Raw genomic sequence first — 24,849 nt, forward strand, 5'->3', positions numbered from 1 at the left:
GAGGGGAAGGTTTGAGCTCCAGTGAGTGGGTTTATTTTCTCACTTCTAAGGAGCAGCCACACCCAGTGAGAGAAGGGTGAATTAAGCCTTCACCTTTCCAAACCAACAGATCTTGCAAATAAGTATACAGTTTTCAATCCTAAATTTTGGATTAACTACCCAAAATCCTAATTTAAAGCCTTCAGTAACCTAAAAGTGAAGAGATTGGAACTCTAGGCTCAGAACCAAGCTTTTTCTAAACCTGGCAAGTTTACAAATCAGGGGAATGGATCCCAGCAGGAGCTGAAGTCTTCCTCCCCACCTTTGTCCCACCTCACCTTAGAATCCCAGAAGGAGGAAGGGAGAAGGCATAGATATAATTCAGCTCCATGATCCCATTCTTTGGGGATGTGGTCTAATCTGAAATCCAAGTTATATCAAACTTCTCTGTAGAGGTCTAAAAAATTTCACCTTACCATGCCTGGTGAGGAATCCCAGTCATATCCCTGAGGTTAAACTTCCCCACAAAACCTACCCATTGGCCATCTCATGGCTGATGCCTTCCTTTGGATCAGTCTGACAAGGTACTCCAGATCCTGTAGTATTTTTCCCTTTCCTCTACCCCAATGCTATGTAGAATTTCTCCTAACTCCACTATGCTTCCCAACTCCACTTCTCTTTCTTATAGCTAACTCTTTTAGGGTTCTAAGTCCTTGTCAGGATTTAACCTGCTACCTAAGGGCATGCACCAACCTCATGGGGTGTTTCCTTTCTCCTGGCAAATGGCAAGTTTCACTAAAGAACTTGGCTTTTTCATCATTAATTATTAAAACTCTTTTCTATGCTCTCCCACTGTATTTTGAATTTACCATTCCTGGTATCTACCTTGAGAAACCTCTGAATTTGAGTCAGTGGTCTTCTGATCCACACATACTTGACTAGTCAAGCCACTATAATTCTATAATTTGACAAACATCAAACTGAATTGTTTGTGCGTTATCTTTCCCAGTAATACTAACCCAAATCTTAACTTGATGTCCCCAACCTACGCCCCAAATGCTACTGTAGCAGGGAAGTAGCATTAATAACTTCACCTCTTCACAGGATCGATGGACTCCTTACAGGGAATCCACTCAGACACTCGGTAGTTTGGGGTCCATTCACAGTTCCAGTTCCTTCCCAAACAAATGGGGCCCAAAATCCTTTAGGGTAGGGAGTGATGATCTCATCTTCTAAAATGACTTCCTGCTAAGAATGTGCATTCAGTTGGGTCATTCTACAGTATTCCATTTGGAAGGGCTTGGGCTGAGTTGAGTCAGATCCTTGAAAGCTGGTCCATACAGCTGTGATCATTTGAAGGTGAATTGCTCAAAGCCTAGAGGAAAACAAATCTAAGATAACTAGAGAGAGAGAGCAAGTACAAAGAGGAGAACTCTCATTCTTGGGAGGTATGCTTATATTTTCCTGAAAATTCTGCAAATAGCTAGTTAAGCATCATCTCTTTTAATAGGGATTACAATATAACCTAAAAGCAGTTTTGAGAAAAGGGGGAATCCCATCAGAATAACAAAATTCCTCAACAAAAAGGTCTCATTTACCCATAAAAAGCAGAATATTAAAATAGATTGGCCAGCAGCTTTTCAATATCAAGTATTCAAAAGAAAACTTAAATAAAAGTGGTTTTCCCATTGATGTAATAAAATATTCCATGAGTTACATCCCTCTAAGAAAACTTGAGTATACTAAAATTCTCTTTTTTAAAATAGTTTTTGTTTCAGTTTCAATACTGATATTTGTTTCAGTTTCAATAATCAGTAAAATAACAGATCTCACAGACAATTTTATCAACTGCTTTTACATTAAAAGACTTTATTTCATATAGACATACATATCTAGCAACAGATAGATGATGAAGTCAAATACTCATTTACCTAATTATAAAATATACTGGCTGCATATAAAATATACTACATATGTTCAGACTGAAAACAGCAAAATATTACATACTTGAACTGTGCTTATGATTTCTATTGGCCACTTGCTCTGATTATAGAAATTTGTTATAAGAGTAAAGAGGCATGATTATAATAGCATCAAAATTAATCTTTGAGGGCACAGATGATAACTAATCATGTAGTAACAATCCCACTTTAGCCAACCACTTTTAAATGGTGAGTTAGGGTTACTAAATTCAGATAATCATTTCCAAATTCCAAATTCAAAAATAGTTTTTATTTCCAATATGGTAAATGTCTATAAATATAATCCAGATAAACAAAACCACTTTGGAGAGATCCTCAATAATTTTTAATAGGATAAAGATACTGAAAACAAAAGTTTGAGAACCACTGATCTATATCTTGCCACTAGACCCATATGGCTCTAGAAGAGGCTGGTGATTTTGCACAGCTGTTCCTCATTTAATTCCAACTCACATGTCATGGTATCACTTCCCTGATGTTAGGGTCTTCTTTTAAAAAATACAACAATATTTGTAGTATACCCAGTTAGCATTGTGATTTTGTCCAGTTTTTTTTTTTTTTTTTAATACTTAAAAAAGAGTAGAAATAGCAGGCAATGGGATAGGTCAGAAGTTGAGTCTTGGCCAGATGATTAACAATGACAGGCTAAAGGGGCAAAAGAGTTGAACAAAGAGAATGGTTTAAGAGTTGAACATCTTCAAAAATGATGGCCTAGGAAATACCTGAATGGTCAAGGGATGAGAAGTCATAGTGAAGCCAATGGAAAGGTTTAGACAAGTCAGAAGAAAATATAGAATGATTAAAAAAAGATTACCATCAGATAAAAGAATGTCAGAATTCAGGAACATTTGTGGGTGATAGCAAAATCAAAGGTATTCCCATCAATGTGTGTAGCTGAGAAATGGAGGAATTAAGTCATGAGAAACAAATAAGACTGAGGAACTGGGAAGTTCCAGTGTTTGGGTATGTTAAAGTCCCATCACATGAGGGAAGGAATTGGGGTGGAAACCATGCTTCTAGGACCACAGCTCTGGAGCTGGAAAGGTTCCTTAGAGCTTATCTAGCTCAATCTCCTCCTTTTACAGATGGGGAAACTGAGGCTGGGAAGGTTTTTCAAGTGACTTGTACAAGGTCAACCTGGTGGGCAGAGGCAGCTTCTCCAAAGCCACGGTTGTTAATTAACACTATTAATTAGTTAATTAATTAACGCCTGCCCAAAGGAACGAACGATGGTAACAAACTCATTCGGCTTCAGCCCCCAGTCCTTAGCAGACCTGGGGCAGGCGGGAGGAGTGGGGTAGAGGGAGGAGAACGACAAAAAACAAAAAACCAAACAGGGAAGACCGGAGGCTTACGGGAATCAGGGGCGTGGAAATCAATGAAGTTCATTGGGAAGGGGGGGAAAGCAAAAGCTCTTTTTTTACTCCAATACTGAGGTCCTGCCGGGGCGCAAGTTCTGACTAGGTCAGTAGTACAAATATGGCGTCTCTGTCTTCCCTCTCCCCCCCCCACCTCCATCCCTATCCCCACCCCCAGGCTCCTTCTCGTCAGCCGCGCGCCCCTGCCCGCGCCCAGACGAGGCCGCGCGCAAATCTCGAGTCGCGCGGGAGGCGAGCATTTCCGAAGACTTCCGAAGCGGGACCTGGAGTTAGAGGCGGGGCCCGGACCAGGAAGAGAGGAAGAGAGAGGGAGAAGGAAAGTAGAGAGGAGCTGGTCCCGCCCAGATGGGGAGGGCGAAGGGAGCGGCCGTCGCGGCTGCCGCGGCGGCGGGTAAGGAGCAGGGGGAGGGGAGGCCGGATGTGAGTGGAGCGGCCATTTCCTGTTTCTCTGCAGTTTTCCTCCAGCTTTGGGTGGTGGCTGCTGCTTGGGATCGGCTTCTAGTCGGCTAAGGGGCGAGGCGGCGTGGACTGCGGTCCCCGTCCCCCCTCCCCTCTATACACGTACCGCTGTTCCCGGGGCCTTCCCCTCCTTGTCAGTAGCCCATCCCGCTCGGAGTCCCCGTCGGTCCACCCTTTCTGCTCCCGGGTATCCTCGGCAGCCGCCGCCTCCACCTCCTCCGCTGCCGCCTCCGCGGCAGCCCCGCAAGCCGCCCCGATGCAGGCCATCAAGTGTGTGGTGGTAGGAGACGGGTAAGTCCCCTTCCCACTGTCCCTAGCCTTTCCCTATTCCTCCCGCGCGTCTTCTTGCTTTCGGGGGACCTGGGCTCGCTTCTGCCGGAGGTGATGGTGGGGGAACTCTGGTGGGCGTGCGGGGGCGGGGTCTGGCGGGTCCCTGGGGTGGGGCAGAACGGCGGGGCCCCGCTTTGGGAGCCGAGATTGAGGCTGTCTTGCGGGTCGTGGAGAGGTTTCCTGTAGGGTGGGGAGGTCCCCGAGTGGCTTAGGCTGGACTAGCATTGGAGGTAGCCGGGGTGGGGTTCGTGTAGATGGGACGGGGATTGGACTTGTAATGGGGTTTGAGGCCTGGATTGTAGCGTTTACTAGCCCTTGGATTTAGGTGTTGCTTTTTCTCTTTGAGAATCCCGTTCTCAAGTGTGTGTGGAGAGGTTCTCTTGTTCCTCTCCTTCACCATCTCCACCCCCTTCTCTTCCTCTCCTCTTCCTCTTCCCCCCACCTCCACCCTGCTACCGATCCTTTTCCCCTCATTACCTTCCCAGAGGGGTGGGTGGGTGAATCTACCAGCCTCTCCCACTTTTTTCCCTGGGATGGTGTTAGTTTGTGCTCTATCTGTCCCCCTCCCTTTTTTTTTTTTTTTTTTTTTTTTTTTTAAAGTGGGGGATTTATTTAACCCAGCCCAAAGGAAAAAAAAGTGGACTCCACCCTTTTGCTCAGTTCAAAAGCCCAGTTTGGATTTAAGCAGAACTTGAAATTAACGTAATGGACCTCTGAGTGCATTATTATTCAGATAGTAATGTGCTTGCTTATAGCTTAGGTAGGAATTTGGTTGATTTTTTTAAAGTATTTTTCTTGGCCTTTATATTAACTCTAATATAATAGTTAATATAGTAAGTCGGAGTGCCTTACTGAGAGCTATAGTGAGTATAACTGTCACTGGGATTGATAATGTTTTATAATCTTAAAATTTAAACGAGTGAAGGTGATTTATCGGGGCTGGCTAGGTGGTCAAAAATTTTATTTACAAGGTATATATATACTCTTAGTTCCTATAATTAAGTAGTATTTGCTTTCAGTAAAAAAAACAAAAAACAAAAAACCTTGATTTTTGCCCTTTTGGGAAATTTAATATTCTTATGGTGTAAAGGTGAGAACGAATTTCTCTTGAATACAGTAGTATGTCCAAAAAATGGGGGATTTTTTTTGCCCTTATATGATACATTTTGATATGGGATGCAGTAGAACAGACTTCCTGAGGAAAAAATTGCTCCCTGTGACTCAAGGCATCTCATTTCATTACTGTGTAGTCTTGTTGCTGGGTTTATTGGAAAACAAGACTTGCCTTATGCAGTTCATTCCCTCCCGACACCCCTTCTCCAACCCCCCAGAAACAAATATCCCAGTGTAATCGCAACAAAATTGTATATCATAGTATTGCTTGTGTAATTTAGAGTTGATCAGGTTGCCTGAAAAATTACTATTAGCCTCATGAAATTTTTTGTCACAAATGAATGTTTTACAGTATGTTTCGATATTTTTGTTGCTTAATAATACTCCAATAATTTATTACTGCTGGCTTACTTGAAGTCAGTATTTGACTTTGTGCATCTGGTCGTTAATGATATTTTATTAATATCTCATTTCCCATATGAAAATAATTTAAACTCTTGGAATTGCTTGAGATTTCTAATTGAAATATAAAAAGCAACAGGCTAGCTAATTTTTATGGTAATCAAATTTTAAAGCAGTATTCAGAAGATTGGAGGAATATTTTCCTGATTAAATATTAAAATAGGTAGAACTTAGAACTTGCATATAGATAAAATACTTTAACTTTTTCAAAAAACCCCAATTGGTTTGGAAAACTAATGTTAAGTGAGTGGATGTTTTTAATTTTATTTTAATCATGAATTTGTTGGGGTCTTGTGATTAAACAAACAATTAAGTGTGCACTAATCTTTCGAGGTTTTTTTAGCCAACTAATTTCATTTTTCTTTACTGTTAATTTTCTTGTGACAAATTAATACACATGAGTTGTTTTTTTAAAAACCAATTGGTTGTGGTCAGTTCCACATTTAGTCATAATGAGTAATTTGACTTCGAGAGATTTGTAATTTCAGTGGTATATGTATTCCTTCCAACTGAAAGAGTTTGCAATTCTTTCATACTTTAAAAGTCTTCATAAAGTTGATTGAGGCCAAAAAAATTCAATCAGCTTTCTGATCATGAGCCTTCACCCTCTATAAAAATTGGAAAAATTCTTATACAACTCATGGTTCCTCAATAGGCCTTTATTTGAAACTTAGCTTGCCAGAGCTTGCCTTCCCTGGCATAGCCCTTGAAAACCCAGCATTACTTTTCCATGCCAAGATTAGGCATCAGGGTAGCAGTTTACTACAGGAGGAAGTAATTTAAGATACTTAAAAATTAAAACTAGAGGTTTTGGATTGGTTTGCTTTATTTAAACTTAATATTAAATGAGGCTTTAATGCTTTTTATTGATTTTATTTGTGTAATAAAATATTGAATGCCAGTTACATACAACATACTACTAAACCCGGGAGATACAAGGTAAAAGACTGAATTCTGACATTGTTGATCTGAAGAGGCAGAAAGATCTGAATTTAGTTCCTAACCTATACCATGTCTTTGGGAGTTCATTTAACTCACCCACTCCCTCTTCAGCTTCAATTTATATATCTAAAAAGGAAAATAATAGTGTGTTTCACAGTATTGTTGCTAAGGTTTAAATTAAATAAAATATATATGTACATGAATAGTACTACATAGATTTTAGGAATTTGTATTCCTCTCACGTAACTTAGAAATAATTTATTTTTTGTAATCTTGATTTTATTAGAGCGAGGTGGCATAGAAAAAAACTAGGAATGTTTTTTAGAAATGTTATCTTGGTAATTTTCCCATTCAAATAACTTTTACTACTTTAAAGAACAAGTAATGCAGTAAATATTACTTTGAAAAACTAGTCCATCGTTCAGCTAAAAAACAGTACTTTTCAGTTCAACAAATATTAAATTCTATGTGCTATAAGGCTATTAGAACTGTTTAATTGTTGACACTTTTCAAAGAATATTCTATTAATTACATGGGGAAATCTTATCAATATAAGAACACGATTTAATATTATGGAATCTTTAAGCTTTATAGAAAAAATTTAATGGCTAATTCAGCACTAAAAAAACAAAACCAAACCACAAAAAACCTGCTGGCTTTCCTATTTTGTTGAAAGAGTATTTGTGCTCTGAAATGTGTCAGCAGTTGGAGTAATGAAGCAAAAGACTCCTGTTGTATGCTTTGTAATAAGCAGTATTTCTTAGTTTTTTTCCCCCTCCCTTGACAGAGGCATTTATTAAGATAGTATAATAAGAACAGTGGCTATAAAATAGTGCATGTCCACAACCCTGAGGCATATTTTTCCAAAAACAACATGTCTTTGGAAAAAATGGATACAAACATAAAAACTATGTAGGGAAGAGATGTTATCTCTTAGTTTTAAAAAAACAAAGCAATATTAATTTTTCAGAAGATTTAAAAGCTATAACACACACTCTTTGTATTAAAATCAGTCAAGCTTGATCTGATTAGCCATAATAAAATTAAGTTTTTAATCTTTTTTCTTCAGTAATCTTGTCCATCACTTTGATTTGGTGAACTCCTATAATATTGTAAAGTTTTGCTTAGCTGCACAACACATCCAATGAGGTCTGAGGTCTCATTTTAGTAATCGTTACTTAAGAGTGTAATGTACCAGTATCTCAGCAAAGCTGATTTTCATTGTTTTTTATTTGTGATGACTGGAGGGGACCCCATGTATAAATTGGAACATTTTGATAGCTTAAAAAATAGCATATCTAGCCATGCTTGTAGTTCTTGCTAGAAGTGTCTGTTTTTAATATGGATGTCAACTGACTGTAGGCTTTGCCTTTCATGAAGTCATACTCAAAAGGATGATCCCCAAATGTCCTTAGCTTCCTTTTAATTTTGTGTAAAGCACTCTCTTAGATGTATTATTTTGATTAGTGTTCTTGATTTTGGAATCCAAAGACTTGGATTCAAATGCTGCTTCTACCATTTTTTATACTAACTCCCTGGGGCAAGTCCTTTAATCTTTCTGTTATATTGAGTTTGTTTATCAGTTAAATGTATTTGGACTAGATAGTCTCTTTTTTTCTCAATAGTATTTTATTTTTTCAGATACATGTAAGGGTAGTTTTAAACATTTTTGTAAGACCAAATTCTCCTTCCCTCTCGCTTTTACCAAGGCAGCAAGCAATCAGATATAGGTTAAATAATGTGCAGTCCTTTTAAACATATTTCCACATTTGTCATGCTTTATAAGAAAAATCAGACCAAAAGGGAAAAAATAACGAGAAAGAAAAAGCAAACAATAAAATGAGGGTGTGTGTGTATGAAAATACTATGCTTCAAGTCACATTCATTCTCCATAGTTCTCTCTCTGGATTTGAATGGTATTTTTTCATTGGAATAGAAGATCTCTAAAGTCTCTTTGAGCTCTGTATCACAATAAAATTTTGTACAAGTGAAACATTTGTTGCCTCTTAAGGGGGATGTTGGGGATTGTGTTGAAAAGTCAAGGGGTATTTTTGGTTCTTTCTTAGAATGGCTATGTACTATACTTTTTAAAAGGTCTTATCTTTAAAATTTGCTGTTTACTTTGTTAGCAATTTTTAGCTTTCTGCTTCTGTATCAGCAAATCCCATCTACCATGTAATTCTTTTGGAAGGGAGATGTCATAATGTAGTAGACCTACTTCTAGGATACTTTCCAAGTAAGTGAAATGTCAGGAAGGGAAATTTAAGGAGGAAATCTTGGAATCGAAAATGAAGTACAATGATTGTTGGACAGTTAATTTATAAATACTTGATTTTATGGACTTGTCATAAGGTATTGAGAGGAATTGACCTGAAATAAATTTCAGGAAGATCTGAAATAAAGTCTCTAGCTGTGGGATCAAAAAGTCACTTTGTTTTTCATTGCCCATAGGTAGCTTTCTGAGACTATAGAATAATAAAAGATTCCTGAAAGTTCATTACATTGTAATCATAGTTTCTCCTCTGCCCTTCCAAAAAACCCCAGACATTGAACCTTGGGTACTTTCTCTAGTACCTCAATATTACTCAGTAAATATTGTTAAGTTGGTTTGAAAAGCCAAAAACCGCTCAGCCAGTGATTAATTTGTCATGTTTTATGTGAAATTTACAACTTCTAAATGATTTTCTGCAAAAAATATTTTGATGTTCTTACCCATGAGTATGAGTTGAATTTAAAATTAGAAACTTTGGAAGATTTTATGAATTTGGTGTATTTAGTTCAAAACTTATTTTTCAGGTGGAGCCAATTCTATGTGGTTTTATAGATCATGGAATTTTCTTAGCAAAGATATTAACATGCTTTGACATTTCCTTTTTCACTGTGTCCCATTTTACAGATGAACAAGTCAGTAGGGTCACATAGCTAGTAGTGTCTGAGGCCAACTTTGAACTCTTTTCTTCCCGATTACAGTTCAATGCTCTATCAACTGCCCTTTTTAAACTTAATTTTTCCTAGCTGCCTTTTAAAGCTTTTACTGTGTTAAAATAAATGTTTCACATCATGCTAGATTACTAAGTTGTTAAGTGAGACAATATTTTGTATAATCATAACAATATTGGTATAGAATCTGGGACTTTGCCATTAGGGTATGATTTATTCCAAAATTTTATGATTGCTTAAAAGTAAAAAAACATTTTACTGACACCTTAGAATGTCATTATGGCAAAGAAAAGCCTTGTTGCACCTTCTAAATTGAAAAGATAAAATGCTATTTAATAAAGTGTTTGGTGTTATGTGATCATATCTGGAAAATAAAATATATCTTAATTAGTTAAATAAATTTTTTCCCCCTGAGGAAATTGAGGTTAAATGATTTGGCCAGGGTCACACAGCTAGGACGTATTAAGTGTCTGAGATCAAATTTGAACTCGAGTTCTCCTGATTTCAGGGCTGGTGCTCTATCTACTGTACCACCTAGCTGCCCCTAGATAATTTTTTAAACATTCGTTAGTCTGTGTTTTACATAGATCTCATTTCTACAGCACCTTAAAGTACACAAATGTACACTCCTCTGAGGTAGTAGATAGCACAAATATGGTAAGAAATGTAAAAACTGTAAGTTGCATGAAAGGTATATTACAGTACAGAATAGTAATGCAAGTGTTTTTAGCATTGTGTTTATTTTATTATTAAGAGTGTTACATTTGCACAGGTAAGCTTTGAGTATAAGATATTGGAAATATTTTAAAGTTTTAGTACAATTTGGACTTTAAACAGGTGTTGTCTCATTTTAATAACCTCCCTATGAGGCAAACAGTGAAAGTAATTATTAGCTTTTTATGTATTGAAATATGGACTATGGTGTGACTAAGGTCACTTGGTAGTAAATTTCAATTCTTTCTGATTCTGTTCTATGCTCCTTTATAGTTGTACAGAACTGAATAGTCGATGTATATCACTTATAAGGTTCTTCACATTTCACTATAAATGAAATACCTCTCTAATTTAGCTATTTGTGGTGTAATAGAAAGGTGTTCACATTTATATAGCAATTTTAAGATTATAAAGTATTTTTCTCACAACCCTGTAAGATAGATAAGGCTGGTATTCTCCCCATTTTACAGATGAAATGTTAAGAGTCCAGAGTGATGAAGTTACTATGGCCTCAGCTAGTAGATTATTGCATTATTAACATTTAATATTTGGACAGGATTTAAATATTTGTAAATGTTTTATTGGCTCCTTTTTTTTTTTTTTTTTAAATCAGAAATTTCTAAATATGCCTATGACTACATTTTCCTGCTGTAGTCCCTGTCTCTAGAGGAGGGACTTAATCTATTTTCTGGAAACAAGATTATTACGATTACTCAGCTTTTTGTTTACTGTTCTTTTCATTTACATTATGGTAATGAGTATATTCTGCTTCACTCTTCATATAAGTTCTCCCATTTCTTCCTAGATAGTAGGATAGATTATTTAGCCAATCTCTAGTCAATAGGTACCTGTTCTATTGTTCTTTACCATCACAAAAAAGTGCCTATATCTATTTATATCTATATTTTGCTTCTATCATTGATGTCCTTGGTATATATGCCCCCAAAATGAGATGACTGGGTAAATGAATATGAACAATTTAGTCATTTAGGAAGGATAGGTGAAATTTCACATTTCTTTCCAAAACAGTCAGTATTTTACTGCTTTACCAACAGTGTATTAGTATGTCTCTTTCTGAAGCCCTTCCAGGCTTTTCAACAATAATTAATAACAGAAATGTAGAATTAGAAGTTTTGATAATAAACTCACGGGGATTAGTATTCTAATTGAATATGTAAACATCTTTGCTGACTCCAGCTCACCTGGCAGCTATCATTAGAATACTTTGGCAAGACTATTGAAATTTGTTTCTTAACTGTTGCCAACCAAAGGAAGAACAGTGATTAGTTATAGCCAGTAAGACTATCAAGAACCGCTAATACCAACTTAACCTAACTTCCTTTTTTCGTAGTGACTTGATTGGTAACCAAAGGGAATGCCTAAATATTTTATACTTAAAAGAATTTTTTTATTATAGCTTTTTGTATATAAAACATGCATGGGTAATTTTTCAACATTGACCCTTGCAAAAACTTCTGTTTCAACTTTTCCCCTCCTTCCCTCCACTCCCTCCCCTAGATGGCAGGTAGTCCCATACATATTACATATGTTAAAGTATATGTTAAATACAACATGTGTATACATATTTATAGTTATCTTGTTGCACAAGAAAGATCGGATTTAGAAGATAAAAATAACTTGAGAAGAAAAAACAAAAATGCAAGCAAACAACAGAAAGAATGGAAATGTTATGTTGTGGTCCATACTCATTTCCCAATGTTCTTTCTCTGTGTGTAGCTGGTTCTGTTCATTACATACAGATCAATTGGAACTTATGTGGATCCTCTCATTATTGAAGAGAGCCACGTCCATCAGAATTAATCATATTGTTGTTGAAATTATACCTAAATTTTAAGAGTGCATTTGACAGAATTTCTCACACTTATGGAGAAGGTAGAGGGATGTACGGTATGTATACATTGATTTGAGAGCTGGTTAGAAGAATAAATTCAAGGAGTAATCAGTTTTCAGTGGCTCAGTGTCAACCAGTGAAGTGTGTAATCCTTGGATTTAACATTTGACACTATAATGTTGTACACTTTAAAAAAATCATTGACTTAAATGAAAGTATATAGATGTCATGCTCATCAGTTGGCATGCAACTGAGATTAGCTAATATTTGATGCTAGGATTCAGAAGATCTTAATGGCTAAAATATAAAAATAGATTTTATTTTGTGTTTTATACTGAATAGGTTATTTTATTGATGTTAAGAATTCTCTGGGAGAAATCGACTGTTTAAAATCAGATTATTTTATTTGCCTATTGATTGGAGAAAGCACCAAGATTAAATGATTTGGCTAATGGCTATCTTGTTTCTTCAGATGAAATTGGATAGGGATAAATATAAATACCAAGTTCTACACATAAAGACATAATAATAAACTTCAAAAATCCCTGACTATTGGGACATGGCTAGATAGTTTGTTTAGGGTTTTCTGGGGTTTTAAGTACAAAGGGAGTCACCATTGTGATATACTAGCCTCTCCCCACCCCCAGGCTCCTCTTGTGCTGAATTGGACCAGGTAAACTATTCAAAATAAAGTTAACTATCCTTTGTACTGCTTTTAAAATCAAAAAGAACATTTTTTTAAACATCTGTACAAGTTTCATAAAATGCACACTTTGCCTTTAAGTCTTCTTTTAAAAGTCAAATTCACTTTTGTTGATTTATCTAGGTTTGACAGTGACTTTTATGGAAGAGAGATATCTGGCAGTTTCCTTGATTACCAATCTTTGCTAAGCAAATATTAAGCAGCTCTTTCTATGTTTCTGTTTCTGAAATGTTAGCATCATCCAAAATTTGGTTCCTCAGATTGAAGTACTGCTTAAGTCCACTTTTAATTATTGGTCTGCACTGAGATATCTCTATAAAGAACTAAGCATGTTGTAACCTGTTAAAGGAAACAAGTTCTTATAAGAAACAGAATCATTAGTGTCATTACTTGAAGGGCTAAATCAGACTTCTGACATCTTGGTTCTTATTAATGCAAGTTATAAATCACACCTCATCCTATGTTGTTAACTTCCTTATTCTCCCCCCCCCCCCCCAATCAAATGAATAAACATACAACTTAGTTCTAATCATTCCAATTTTCTGGTAGCTGAACTGATATTGAAGAATTTATATTAGGTGTCTACCCCATCCTCCTCAGTTTGCTTACTGAGGAAAAACAAAACTCCTAAAGGATCTGCTTATTTTAAAAGGAAAAGATTTGGAAAAGTCATCTCCTCACTTGAAGAGAAAGTGCCAACTTCCTTTAAGGTGACAACTTCTACACCAAGCCTTCGCAACTTATTTGATTTCCAGTGCTTTTCCTCTTTTAATTATTTCCTATTTATACTGTTTATTATTTGCTTTGTACATAAACAGTTTTCTCTTTGGGTAAAATTCTGAAAGAAATCCACATTACAAAAAAAAAATCTATATTAACCACAGCAGATTTCCCAACCATCTCATTCTCCTCCCCCTACTCCAAATATAATGTCCAAGTGAAAGCAGAAGAACTAGTATTTGGGCCTGCCACTGGTTGGCTTGAAACCTCTGACCCACCCTTCATCCCATACACCTCACCTTGGTCCCCCTTTGCCCTTTTTTTGTTTCTGTTCTGACCAGGCTCCCTTGTGAGTGGCTCTCATTCCTATTCCTCCTCTTGCTCTCAATTCTCTCATCTAAGGCCTCCTATGTCTTTGAACCATTTGTTTCTTTCCCTCCTTGGGTATGGGCCCCTTCCTGCCTCCTTTTTTTTTTCTGAGCAAATTTGCATTACCTAAAAAATGACTTTCAAATGCTCCATTTCTATAAAGTGAAAACTACCTCTTTATTTGCTTGTCTTCCCCCTTTAGGATTGTAAGCTCTAGGCTAGGATCAAGGCTAGGCTAGGAACTTAGTCTTTTGCTTCTTTTTTGTATTCTCCTGTGCTTAAGACAATTAGTGGCACCTAGTAGGTGCTTAATAAATGTTTATTGATTGATTATATTTCTGAGTTCCTATCCTGATCTTTTCATCATAAATAAAACTTTACAGTCCTGTCCAGTTAATGGTCCACTTTTTTCTCTGAAAAAAGGAAAAAAGTTAAGATATTGGATATAAAAAAACTGACCTAGAAAATATATCAAATAAAGAATCACAAAATTCCTTGAAAACCATCTTTAAAAAAAAGTCTGGCCATAATTTCAAGAAATGAACAATGAAAACTTTCCAGAGCTATTAAGAACCACAGAACAAAGTGATGTGATAAAGTGAAAAAAGATTCATCAGAAAAGAACTCCATAATTAAGTTCCAGGACAAAGAAAAATACTTTAAGCATCCAGAAAGTACTAAGGAACTACATACATCACACAAGACTTGGCAGCTTCTACTACAAATGAGATCTTGTAATATAATATTCCAAATAACAAAAGATACAGCTTACAACAAAGAATAGCTACATACAATTCTTCAGAGAAAAAAGTTTAACTCTTTCTCTTCTACACCACTTCTATTTTTTTCTTCCATAATTTTTATTTCATTTTAAAAAATTGATGTATTTTGGGTATTTCTGAGTCTTTGTAAACATTCCATTTTTTTTCCTTTGAGTCTTTGCAGGTGTTAAGAATTTGATCACTACTTAAAGGTATACTTGGGGGGAGGAAATCTAGATTTAAAATAATTTTTTGGTATACTAGTTGGTATTTTCTTTGATTTATTCCTTTCTCCAGCTGTAGTTCATGAATTGAGGTTAAGTATTCTTTGTTGCTCTTACTCAAGGTTGTTGCATTGACTTATCCCAACATTTGATGTCCTCCCACAGTCTCTTCCCCCCACCTCCTTAAGGTTCAGAGTGCTGAATCTTTAAGGACTTCCCTGGTAGCCCAGCCAGAGTTTTGGGGAAGTCATGGCTCCTTAATCTGGGTTGCCAAATAATCTTTTATTGCGACCCGTCACTCTTTGTAGTTTTCCAGTGTCCTCACTCTGGGCTTTCTCAAGTTTGTCCTCCTGTGAACACAGAGTCTTACAAAATAGTTTTCTTCTTCTTTTCACATTGGGAAGCTAAGCTGGCTTGGCACTGGTTTTATTGGCAGATCGTCCTCCCAACCCCCCTTCCTCTTACCCTTGGGCTTCTGTGACTGATTTGGAGATTGAGACTCTATATTTTTTCATTATATTTCTTAGTAATCACTTTAATGTGGAACTTGAGGTTTTTGCTAGTGTAAGCAGGAAGGGGAGCTATGTGGTCTGCCTTCTAGTCAGGCTGCCATTTTGTTTGGAAGACCTTCAAAAAATCTTTGGGAGGTTAAGTTTCCAGTGTGACCATAACACCTCCTGTTTCTTTACCACTTTTACTGTTAGGAAAGGATCAGACTATGAGAGCTGATCAAAATGGTTTTAATCCTTTGAAGACTCTTTTTAGTAGAGTTTTCCCAACCTCCTGATCCTCTGGTTTTGAAACTTAGATGTCATTTTTTGATTCCTTAATTACTCCCCATCTCTTCTCTCCCCTTCCCTTCCCCCCTCCAAACTTACTAACTTCTTGCTGACTCTTGTCAACTTACACCCACAGTGTTAGAATAATTTTCTGTTTCTCTTCCTGATTCAGGTCCATCACATTTCTTCCTCTATTCAACCGGTCAGAATGAACTTCTTCAAGCACAAGTCTGATAGTATCATCTTAATATTTAGTATACTCTAGTGGCTCCCTTTTATATCTGATGCAGTGGCTTTAGCAATGGTGTACACGGAATTAGGAAGATCTGAATTCAAATGTGATCTTAGCCACTTTTTTTTTTGAGACTTTGAGCTAGTCATTTTACCTTTGCCCCTGTTTTCTCAGCTTTAAATTGTGAATAGTAACAGCATCTATTCCATAGATTATTGAAAGATAATAATTGTAAAAGTGCTTTGCAAAACCTAAAGGGCTGTAGAAATACTGTTTTTTATCTTGAGCAGTTTGTAAATCTTATGATAACTGTTCATATCCTTTAACCATTTATTTTTTAAGAAATGGCTTTTGTCTTTTGTCTATCTTGATTGTCAAACCCATGTAATATTACAATTTTTAAAAATGTGACATGAAGTTTTTCCTCCTTTTGCCTACTTTTCATCCTGGATGCATTTATTTGGTTTGTATTTTTTGGTTCATGTGTCTTTGTGCCTTATTAGATTAAATCTTCCCTTGAACAACATTCAATTTAAATTATTTTGTTGATCCGCTCTTTCTACATTACATGAGTTATTATGAATGTTTCTATGATTCTGCTTGGTTCATTTTCATATAGGCATACTTCTCTATAATCATATATAACTTATTGCTTAGAAAACAATATTCCATTACATTCAGATATCCCACTCTGTTAGCCAAGAACCATTTGATTGCCATTCTCTTTGTTTTCAATTCTTTATTACTCATTGTTGCCATAATTGACCTCCTTAACTATGTGCCTAGCAGTGGATTATTTATTAATGACATTTGGACATTTTAATCACTTTTTTTTTTTTAGCATAATTCCAAATTATTTTCCAGAATGATTGGACCAGTTTTCTTTTAACATTTTTAAAGTGTTATTGAACTAGCAGTAAGCAAACACAAGAATAGAACTTAAATCCAAACCATCACTTTGGATATTTTGATATTTCAGGGCTATATACGGATATGTTGGATGACTGTTGGCTTTATAAAGCATTTAGAGATGTAGCAATTTTTTTAAAGGAAAATTTTTTTAAGAAGAACTATTAAGAAGCCATATAGAGCTGGAAGTAACTCGTAATTTTATTGGAGTAAACTGAATTCTATAGATGGTAAATTACATGACAATCTGGGTAGCTAGGTGGCTCTGTGGATCTGAGTTCAAATTTGGTCTCAGACAATGTAACACTTCCTAGCTGTGTGACCCTGGGCAAGTCACTTAACCCCAATTGCCTCAGCAATAAAAAAACAAACAAATAAATAAATAGTATGACAATCACATAATAAGCACTTAATAAGTTTGCAAACAGGTCTTCTTGACTCCAACTCCTACTCTACTATACCACAGTAGTTTGATCAGATTATGTCAGTCTTTTAATTTCTGTGGTAAGGGTTAGAAGGTCAAAAGGCATGTGCTTCAAATAAAGACTTGAAATCAAGAGCAGAAACTCCAAAGCAGTTTCTTTAGAAAAAAGTGATATTTTAAGAGGACCTGAGTTTGTTCCTTTATTACAAGTATGCTCACTTAATCAGTCTAAATCTTATCTTTCTTGTCTTCTTTATTTATTCCCTTCCTTTTCTTTTTTTTCTTCCCTCTCTCCTTCCTTTTGGCAACTGGGGTTAAGTGACTTGCCCAAGGTCACACAGTTTGTAACTATTAAGTGCCTGAGGCTGTATTTGAACTTAGATCCTTCTCCCTCCAGGGCCAAGGTCCTATCCACTTTGATAGCTAGTTGCCCCTAGGCCTTATCTTTCAAAGTGAGGTGATGAAAGGAGTAGTGGCAGTTAGCTTTTGTTTCTTCTCTTGAACACATTGGTGTGTAGTATAGTCCTAGAAAGGAATCGTTGGCATGGATGGCAAAATTCTCCTAGAAGAAAGACCATTGGGGTTATGATAGCCACTTTTTGAATGAGAGATAAGAAGAGGAAAACTTGCTGGAAAACTATAAGGGAGGAACAAGCCATTCTAGAACAACTTGTTATAAAAATTTTTAATAGTATTTTAAAATTTGTATTTAATATGCATTTTCCCAAATACATATGAAGAGAGTTTTCAGCATTCACTTTTGCAAAACCTTGTATTCCAAATTGTTCTCCCTGCTCCCTTCCCAAGACAGTAAGCAATCTAATACAGATTAAACATGTGCATTTCTTCTTAAACATATTTCCACCTTTAATCATACCGCACGAGAAAAATCAGAACAAAAGGGGGAAAAAAGCAAGCAAACATAAAAAGTGCAAATACTATGTTGTGATCCACATTCAGTTTCCATAGTCTCTCTCTGGATGTGGGTAACTCCACCACAAGTGGAATTGGCCTGAATCTTCTCATTGTTGAAAAGAGCCAAGTCTTTCACAGTTGATCATCACATTATTGTTACTGTGGACAATGTTCCTTGATTGTGCTCACTTCACTTAGCATCAGTTAATGTCCTTTTAGGCTTTTCTTATAGAACAATAATATTCCCATTACATTCATGTCATAAACTTATTCAGCTCAACTGATGAGCATCCATTCAATTTCAAGTTTCTACAAAAAGGATTGCTACAAATACTTTTGCACATATGAATTCTTTTTCCTCTTTTATGATTTGGAATATAGACCTGATAGAGACACTATTGATTATACAGTTTGATAGCCTTTTGGGCATAATTCCAAATTGCTCTCCAGAATGATTGGATCATTTTCCAATTCCACCAACAATGCATTAGTGTCGCAGTTTCCTCACATCTCCTACAACATTTATCATTAACATTTTCTGTCATCTTAGCCAGTCTGAGAGGTGCATACTCAGTCTGAGGTGCATACCTCAGAGCAAGACATTTACTTTCAAAAAATTAGCTTCAGATAAAGAAAGAAATCTGTTTCTTTTTACATCTGTCTGCTAGTACAAAGAATTATAAATCGCTGCATTTAATTTTCTTTTAGAGCTTTTTTGTACATCAGTAACTAAAGTGAAGTGTTTATTTTGGGTCAGTGGTTATCCAAAGCATTGGATGCTAACTCTAGGAAATCCATGGATGGTGTCTTTTGATAGTAATATTTGTAATGTGTGTGTGCATGCAGTTATACACTTACTGTTTCTGGCATGATATTCACTAAAAAAAAAATGGAGTGTGATGCTGAAGCTTATGAACTTTGAGAGCTTTTTGGTTATAACTATAGTATGACTTAGTCTTTTAAAGAATTTTTAAGGACAAATTTAATTCTCACATAGCAATTAAAAAAAAAAACCTTCATAGTCCTTTTTATCCACATGCTCAAGTGATTTAAAAAAAATTTTAAGGGAAAAATTTGTCTCTTCTGCTATAATGGGGCCAATAGTTCACTTGGAGCCGGGAAAGATCTGAGTTCAAATCGTGACTGATATTAACTTCTTGTCACTTTATTTTACTGAGTGTCAGTATAGTAATACAGTTCAGATATTATCCCTATTTCACAGGGTGGTTTTTTGTTTTGTTTTTTTTTTTTGAGGAATGTGAGGTTTTTTTTCTTTTTTAATATGTAATCAGTTAAGAGATTGGGGATTAAAAAACAGATATTAAGAAGTGGTGACTTTATGGAGAAAGCTTCAACTGAATTGAGCTAAAATTAATGAGTGGAGATGAAAAATAAGAATTATATAGTTTGGAGGTTGAAGAGTAGGCCAGTCAGAAAAGAGGATGAGATACAAGAGAACCTAAGAAATACAGTTCATTGATGCTGAATAAATCAAGCAGAACCAGGAAAATATTATATACAGAGACGGCAAGATAATGTGATGATCAACTATGACAGACTTCATTCTTAGTGATCCAAGGCTGTCCTAATAAACTTTGGATGCAAAATGCTATCCAAAGGCAGAAAGAGAATTATGGAGACTGAATGTAATGTAATCAAAACATGTTATTGATTTTTTTCCCCCACTTTTTCTAATGTTTCCTTCTCCCCCTTTTGTGGTTTTTCCCTTATATTGATTTTTCTTTTTCAACATTCATATGGAGATGTGTTTTTTAAAAAAGTATACGTATAACTCAAAAAATTAATTGCTTATATATGTTACTGGGACTTCATTTATTTAAGTATTTGATTTTAATTGGGGTACTGAGTAGGAAGGGTAGAAAACTTTGGCAAAAACACATATAGCAAGATAAGCCAGGTAGGTTTCTGGTGGGGGAAGGCATGTTGGGAGGGGAATTTGGGATGAGAAATAACAATTGATCAGTATAGTAGAATGAATTGAGAACGTTAGATAATAAGGCATACCTCTGGATAAGGGACATAGAACAACAAATTTGGGGGGAGCTGGGCATTATAAAAAGAAAAGAAAAATTGTAAGAAAAACTAACAATTTTGGACACAAGCTATGTCTAATAATATCTTTACCGTTTTTGTTAAGTCTTTGAGGATCTGGGTGTTACCTTTAAACTGATGGTGTAATGTTTGACTCAGTTTTTTTGGATTGATACCCAGCTTTTTATTGAATCTTAAGTGGAAACAAAAGTTGGCAGAATTCTATTGGTCTTTAATATGTTACTGGTAAGAATAATGTTTCTTGCTTTCAAAAAAATAACCTTATGATGACTTATTAACATGTGCTGGTAATTTTCATTCCTTTGAGTATAATATTAGGACAAAATTATAAAAAATGATTCTATGGTGAACTCCAATTGAAATTCAATAACAAATCTTGCAATTCCTAAATCATTAAGTAGAAATCCCTGTAAAACAGATCAAAAAGACAGACTCTTTCAAATATTAACAAAAAGATTATTGAATCCATATCAAAATCATTCAGATTCACACAGGATTTCATGAGGTAACACTATCAGGTTTTATTAGTATTAGATTGCTCTGTAAAGTATAGGTTGTTGTGTTGTTCTTGTTCTTTAAAATATTATAATGGTTCTTTCTGGGAGAGAGTTTCTTGGGGAGGTTTTCTGGAGGCAACCTTAGTTTCAGTCAAAGGTAATAATCACCCAAATGCAGCCAGCTGATAAAAGTTAAAACATTTATTTTCACCTTCCAAAATAGCCCGGTTAGTTGAGGCCTATCTCTCTTCTTGGTTCTAAGAGCTCCCTCCGAATGTCTTCAAATCCAAAGGTTTGTCCTTTGCTTCTGCCTCTGCTTTCTCCAGCCTCCAGCCAGTCAGGTGGAAAATGAAATGAATCCCTCTTGCCTCCGAGAGAGGGCTTGTGGGCTTTTGTATCTCCCAGAGTGCTCCTCTCCCAGAATGCTAACTCTCTTGACTGGCTCCCCTCTCAATCTAATTCAGCTGAACTCTCTTAACTGGGCCTCTGCTTTCTTCTTATATATCAGAGAGTGGGTTTATGGGTTTTCTCCCATAGTGCTCTCTGACCCTAAGAGCTTCAAAGGAGATGTGAATTTAGATATCTCATACTAAACCCTGAAATCTCCCAAACTTGTGAACTCCAATGAGTAAAAGTGTGAACACAAGCATTGTATCAATTAGTTCTACTTAGTACCTTGTTTCAGGTTCTGGCCCAAAACATCTCCTTGTAAGATTAGATCAAGGATACTGAACCATGCTAAATTAGATAATTATTGTCTCTATCAACTCTAATGACTTAACAGTTTGTAAAGATTCCAACAGGTTGTAAACTTTAGGCAGTATTTGGCAGCCTATGACTTTTCTCCCTCAAATGCTTTTTGAAGTTTTTGTTTATAATGCCATTTGCATTTAAGCCCTTGAGTAAAATATAATTTTTCTTTCCGTGGTAATTCCTACCTACCAAACCACAGTCCCCCTTATCTCAAAATAGAAGCATTTCCTTTGAACAAATATGTATACTTATGCATAACAATGACATAATGGCTATAAATGGCTGATTGTGTACCTCTAGTCAAGATAGTTGGCAACTCTAAATATAATTTATTATTTCCTTTGAAGTTCTGTGTATTTTATATATTTAAAACTCTTCTTCTTAGGTTCATCAGATTGGCAAAGGGGGTTCATGATACAACCTCCTGCAAAAAAGTAAGAGCCCTTGCTTTGGCGTATCATCTTTCCAATAAGAACTAGGAAAAAATTCGTCATCAATTTTTTGTTGTCATGATTGGTTGTTTTAATCAGACGGTGCTGAGGTTTTTTCAGAATAGCATCCCCTCTTTAACTTTGCTGATATTTTTCTTTTTTTGGTAAGGATTAGATTTCTTTAATATACTTAGATGTAACATATTACATATGGAAGAAGTGAAATAGGATAATAATCTCTTGGTTGGGGTTGAAGGTATGGGGAAGGAGATTAGGTTTTTATAGGAGAAATAACTTTTGATATTTTTGCTTGATGAGTTCAGTGAAAGCATATTTATTAATTCCCTGTTAATGGATTAGGTGTTGGGAACACAAAAATGAACACAATTGATAACTTTGAACAACTTATTTAATAGTAGAAATAGGACAGGAATATAACAAATTCTAATATGTATTATAATTAGTGTCTAGGAGATGTACTGAGAGATCTGAGGAAATAGATCTACCTTGAGGATTGGAGTTAAAAAAAAAAAGTTAATTCATGTAAGATATGGGAGTTGAGCTGAGTCTTGAGGAATAAATAGCGTTTGAGTAGTGGATGGGAAAAGGAATTCATTTGAAGCACAGGAGATGGGAGCTATGAATCTGGAAGTAGAAGAGGGTATATATAGCTTGAGATGATTATAGCTGTTTGGTTTGTTAAGACATTAGGTAGAAGAAAGTGCTAGAAAGAAGGTGGAAGTCAAACTGTTGAGAATCTTAAATTTCAGAGGACATTGGGAAATTAATGAAAGCTTTTGAGACAAAGGACTGACATAATAGTCAAAGATAATACCTTAGGAAAGTTGTGACAAAGCTGCCTGTATAAAGGAGACATCAATTAAGAGATGATTCTGGCAAGTACTAATGAAGGTCTGAATTAAGAGTAGTGAAGATTCATAAGAATGAAGGGGAGGAGGGAGGGAGACATAAAAGATGCATGTTAAAATGGGTTGGATGTGGAGGGTTAGGAACAAAACGGTAAAAATTAAAGACAAATGAAGTTTAGCAGAGTGATTTTTTTCGTTGTTGTTGCTACCTTTTTAAAGTCTGTGAAAATTTTTAAACAATTAGCAAATAAGTTTAGGGTGATATGTGCATTGCTATTTTAGTTTATTCATTTTAATTTTTATTTTCTTATATTTGAACACCTGTAGCTTAAAACTAAAATTTATTTTTAATTCTTTCTTCTGACTCCGTTTCCAAATCTGAGATTTGGTAATACCATTTATTAGAATAGATCACTTAGAAGGAAACTTTTAGGTGGGTAACATTATAGCTAAGCTTTAGTGACCCTAAAATTATATCCTTAGCTATACAAGTAGCATAATGATTAAGGGTCTGTAGAAATATAGTGTCAAAATTTACTGCCATTAATCAAAATAAATTGGAAGTAGCATTGAAATCATACAAGTAATATTCCTGCTCTAGATGTTTAGATGCAGAGCCCATCTATTTACAAAGACAAAAGTTTCTTTTCACTCATAGACTAGAGTACAGACTAATGTTTTTATTCCTTTCATAAAATTACCCTTCTTAGTTTCTTTTGAATGTAGTAACACTTTCAAGATTGTTCTTTCAATAAGGAATTGCTAAATATCTATTCAAAAGTAATGTACTAATCTTAAAATGTGAGATAATCTAATATTACCTATCTAATAATTTTTCTCCCTGAAATTTGAGATGGAAGTATACATGTGTAGTTAAAAATAAAGATTTTTTTTTTAAAGTTTTAGGGTATCTAATAGAAATAAATTTCTACTTTTCTTTGTGTATATATGATGTTACATGGTAAGAATCCATAATAAAAAGACAACTTGCACTTTTCAAATCAACTAAATTTTTCTTTCTTTTTCTTCTTAGAGCTGTAGGTAAAACTTGCCTACTGATCAGTTATACAACCAATGCCTTTCCTGGAGAATACATCCCTACTGTGTAAGTATCCTCACTTAAAACTTGTGAGTTAACTACTCTGTAATATTGAGAATATTACTCATGAGTTTTGCTACAAATCAGGAAACTCCTTTACTCCTTCACTGCAAAGCTTCATTGAAGTTTAACTGTTGGGAGCAGAGATGGCAGAATAAAGGCAAAGACTCATCTGAACTTAACCAAATTCCCTCCAAAAAATGTTAGTACTCCAAAATGAATTCAGAAGCAACAAAAGGATATGGGGTAAAACAACTTTCCAGCCCAAGATAACTTAGAAGGTTGGCAAGAAAGGTCTGTTTCACTGGGTTGACAGTGGAGTGCAGGGCAAAGCCAGTCCTTGGTTTGGGGAGAAGTTGGTAGAGGAGGCACTAAATTGGTTGCAGCAACTTCTGGAGCTTTCAGTCCACAGATAGTAAAGGGGTCTAACAATTGCTCAGAAGGAGATTACCAGGGCATTCTTTGCTTGCATCGGGGAACAGAGCTGTTACATTACCCATATGTGGTTTTGGGTGGCAAATCCAGGGCTAGCTGGAGCACTAGCTGGAGTGGGGATCCTGGAGGTAGAAAAATTTGTGTTGTGATTCCCTCACAGACCAGAGCAAAGGCCAGGAGAGCAGTGACCACACCTCTCCTAAGATCATATCACCTTGGAAAAACTCAAACAACCCACTCTATTATCTCCAGCTCTGAAACCAACAGCAGGAATAATCTGACTCTTGGGTACTTTTTACCCTTCCATTCCTGGGAGCAAAGCCAGTAACATAATGTGAAAATTCAAGAAATAAGATGAGAAAAATTAGCAAGCAGTGAAAAAAGAACCTGACCACAGAAAGTTATTATGGTGAGAGGAAGACCAAAACCCAAACTTGGAAGGAAATAAAATCAAAATGGCCCCATTCAGAAGGCACTTCCCCTTCTCCCCACCTTGCGCACAAA

At 35.8% G+C, this 24,849-nt stretch overlaps 1 protein-coding gene across 1 annotated transcript in view; it reads left to right on the forward strand.

Moving 5' to 3' along the window:
- The first annotated feature begins 3,768 nt into the window (after nucleotides 1-3,768).
- The window catches only part of RAC1 (Rac family small GTPase 1), a 43,807-nt gene continuing 22,726 nt past the window's right edge, over nucleotides 3,769-24,849 (forward strand). Inside the window, exons 1-2 of the mRNA XM_052001085.1 lie at nucleotides 3,769-4,090; nucleotides 23,845-23,916. Of these exons, the coding sequence (XP_051857045.1) occupies nucleotides 4,056-4,090; nucleotides 23,845-23,916 (107 nt within the window). The 5' untranslated portion in view covers nucleotides 3,769-4,055. The remainder of the gene's footprint in view (nucleotides 4,091-23,844; nucleotides 23,917-24,849) is intronic.

Source organism: Antechinus flavipes, chromosome 1, assembly GCF_016432865.1.
Source record: "Antechinus flavipes isolate AdamAnt ecotype Samford, QLD, Australia chromosome 1, AdamAnt_v2, whole genome shotgun sequence".
Classification (NCBI taxonomy): domain Eukaryota; kingdom Metazoa; phylum Chordata; class Mammalia; order Dasyuromorphia; family Dasyuridae; genus Antechinus; species Antechinus flavipes.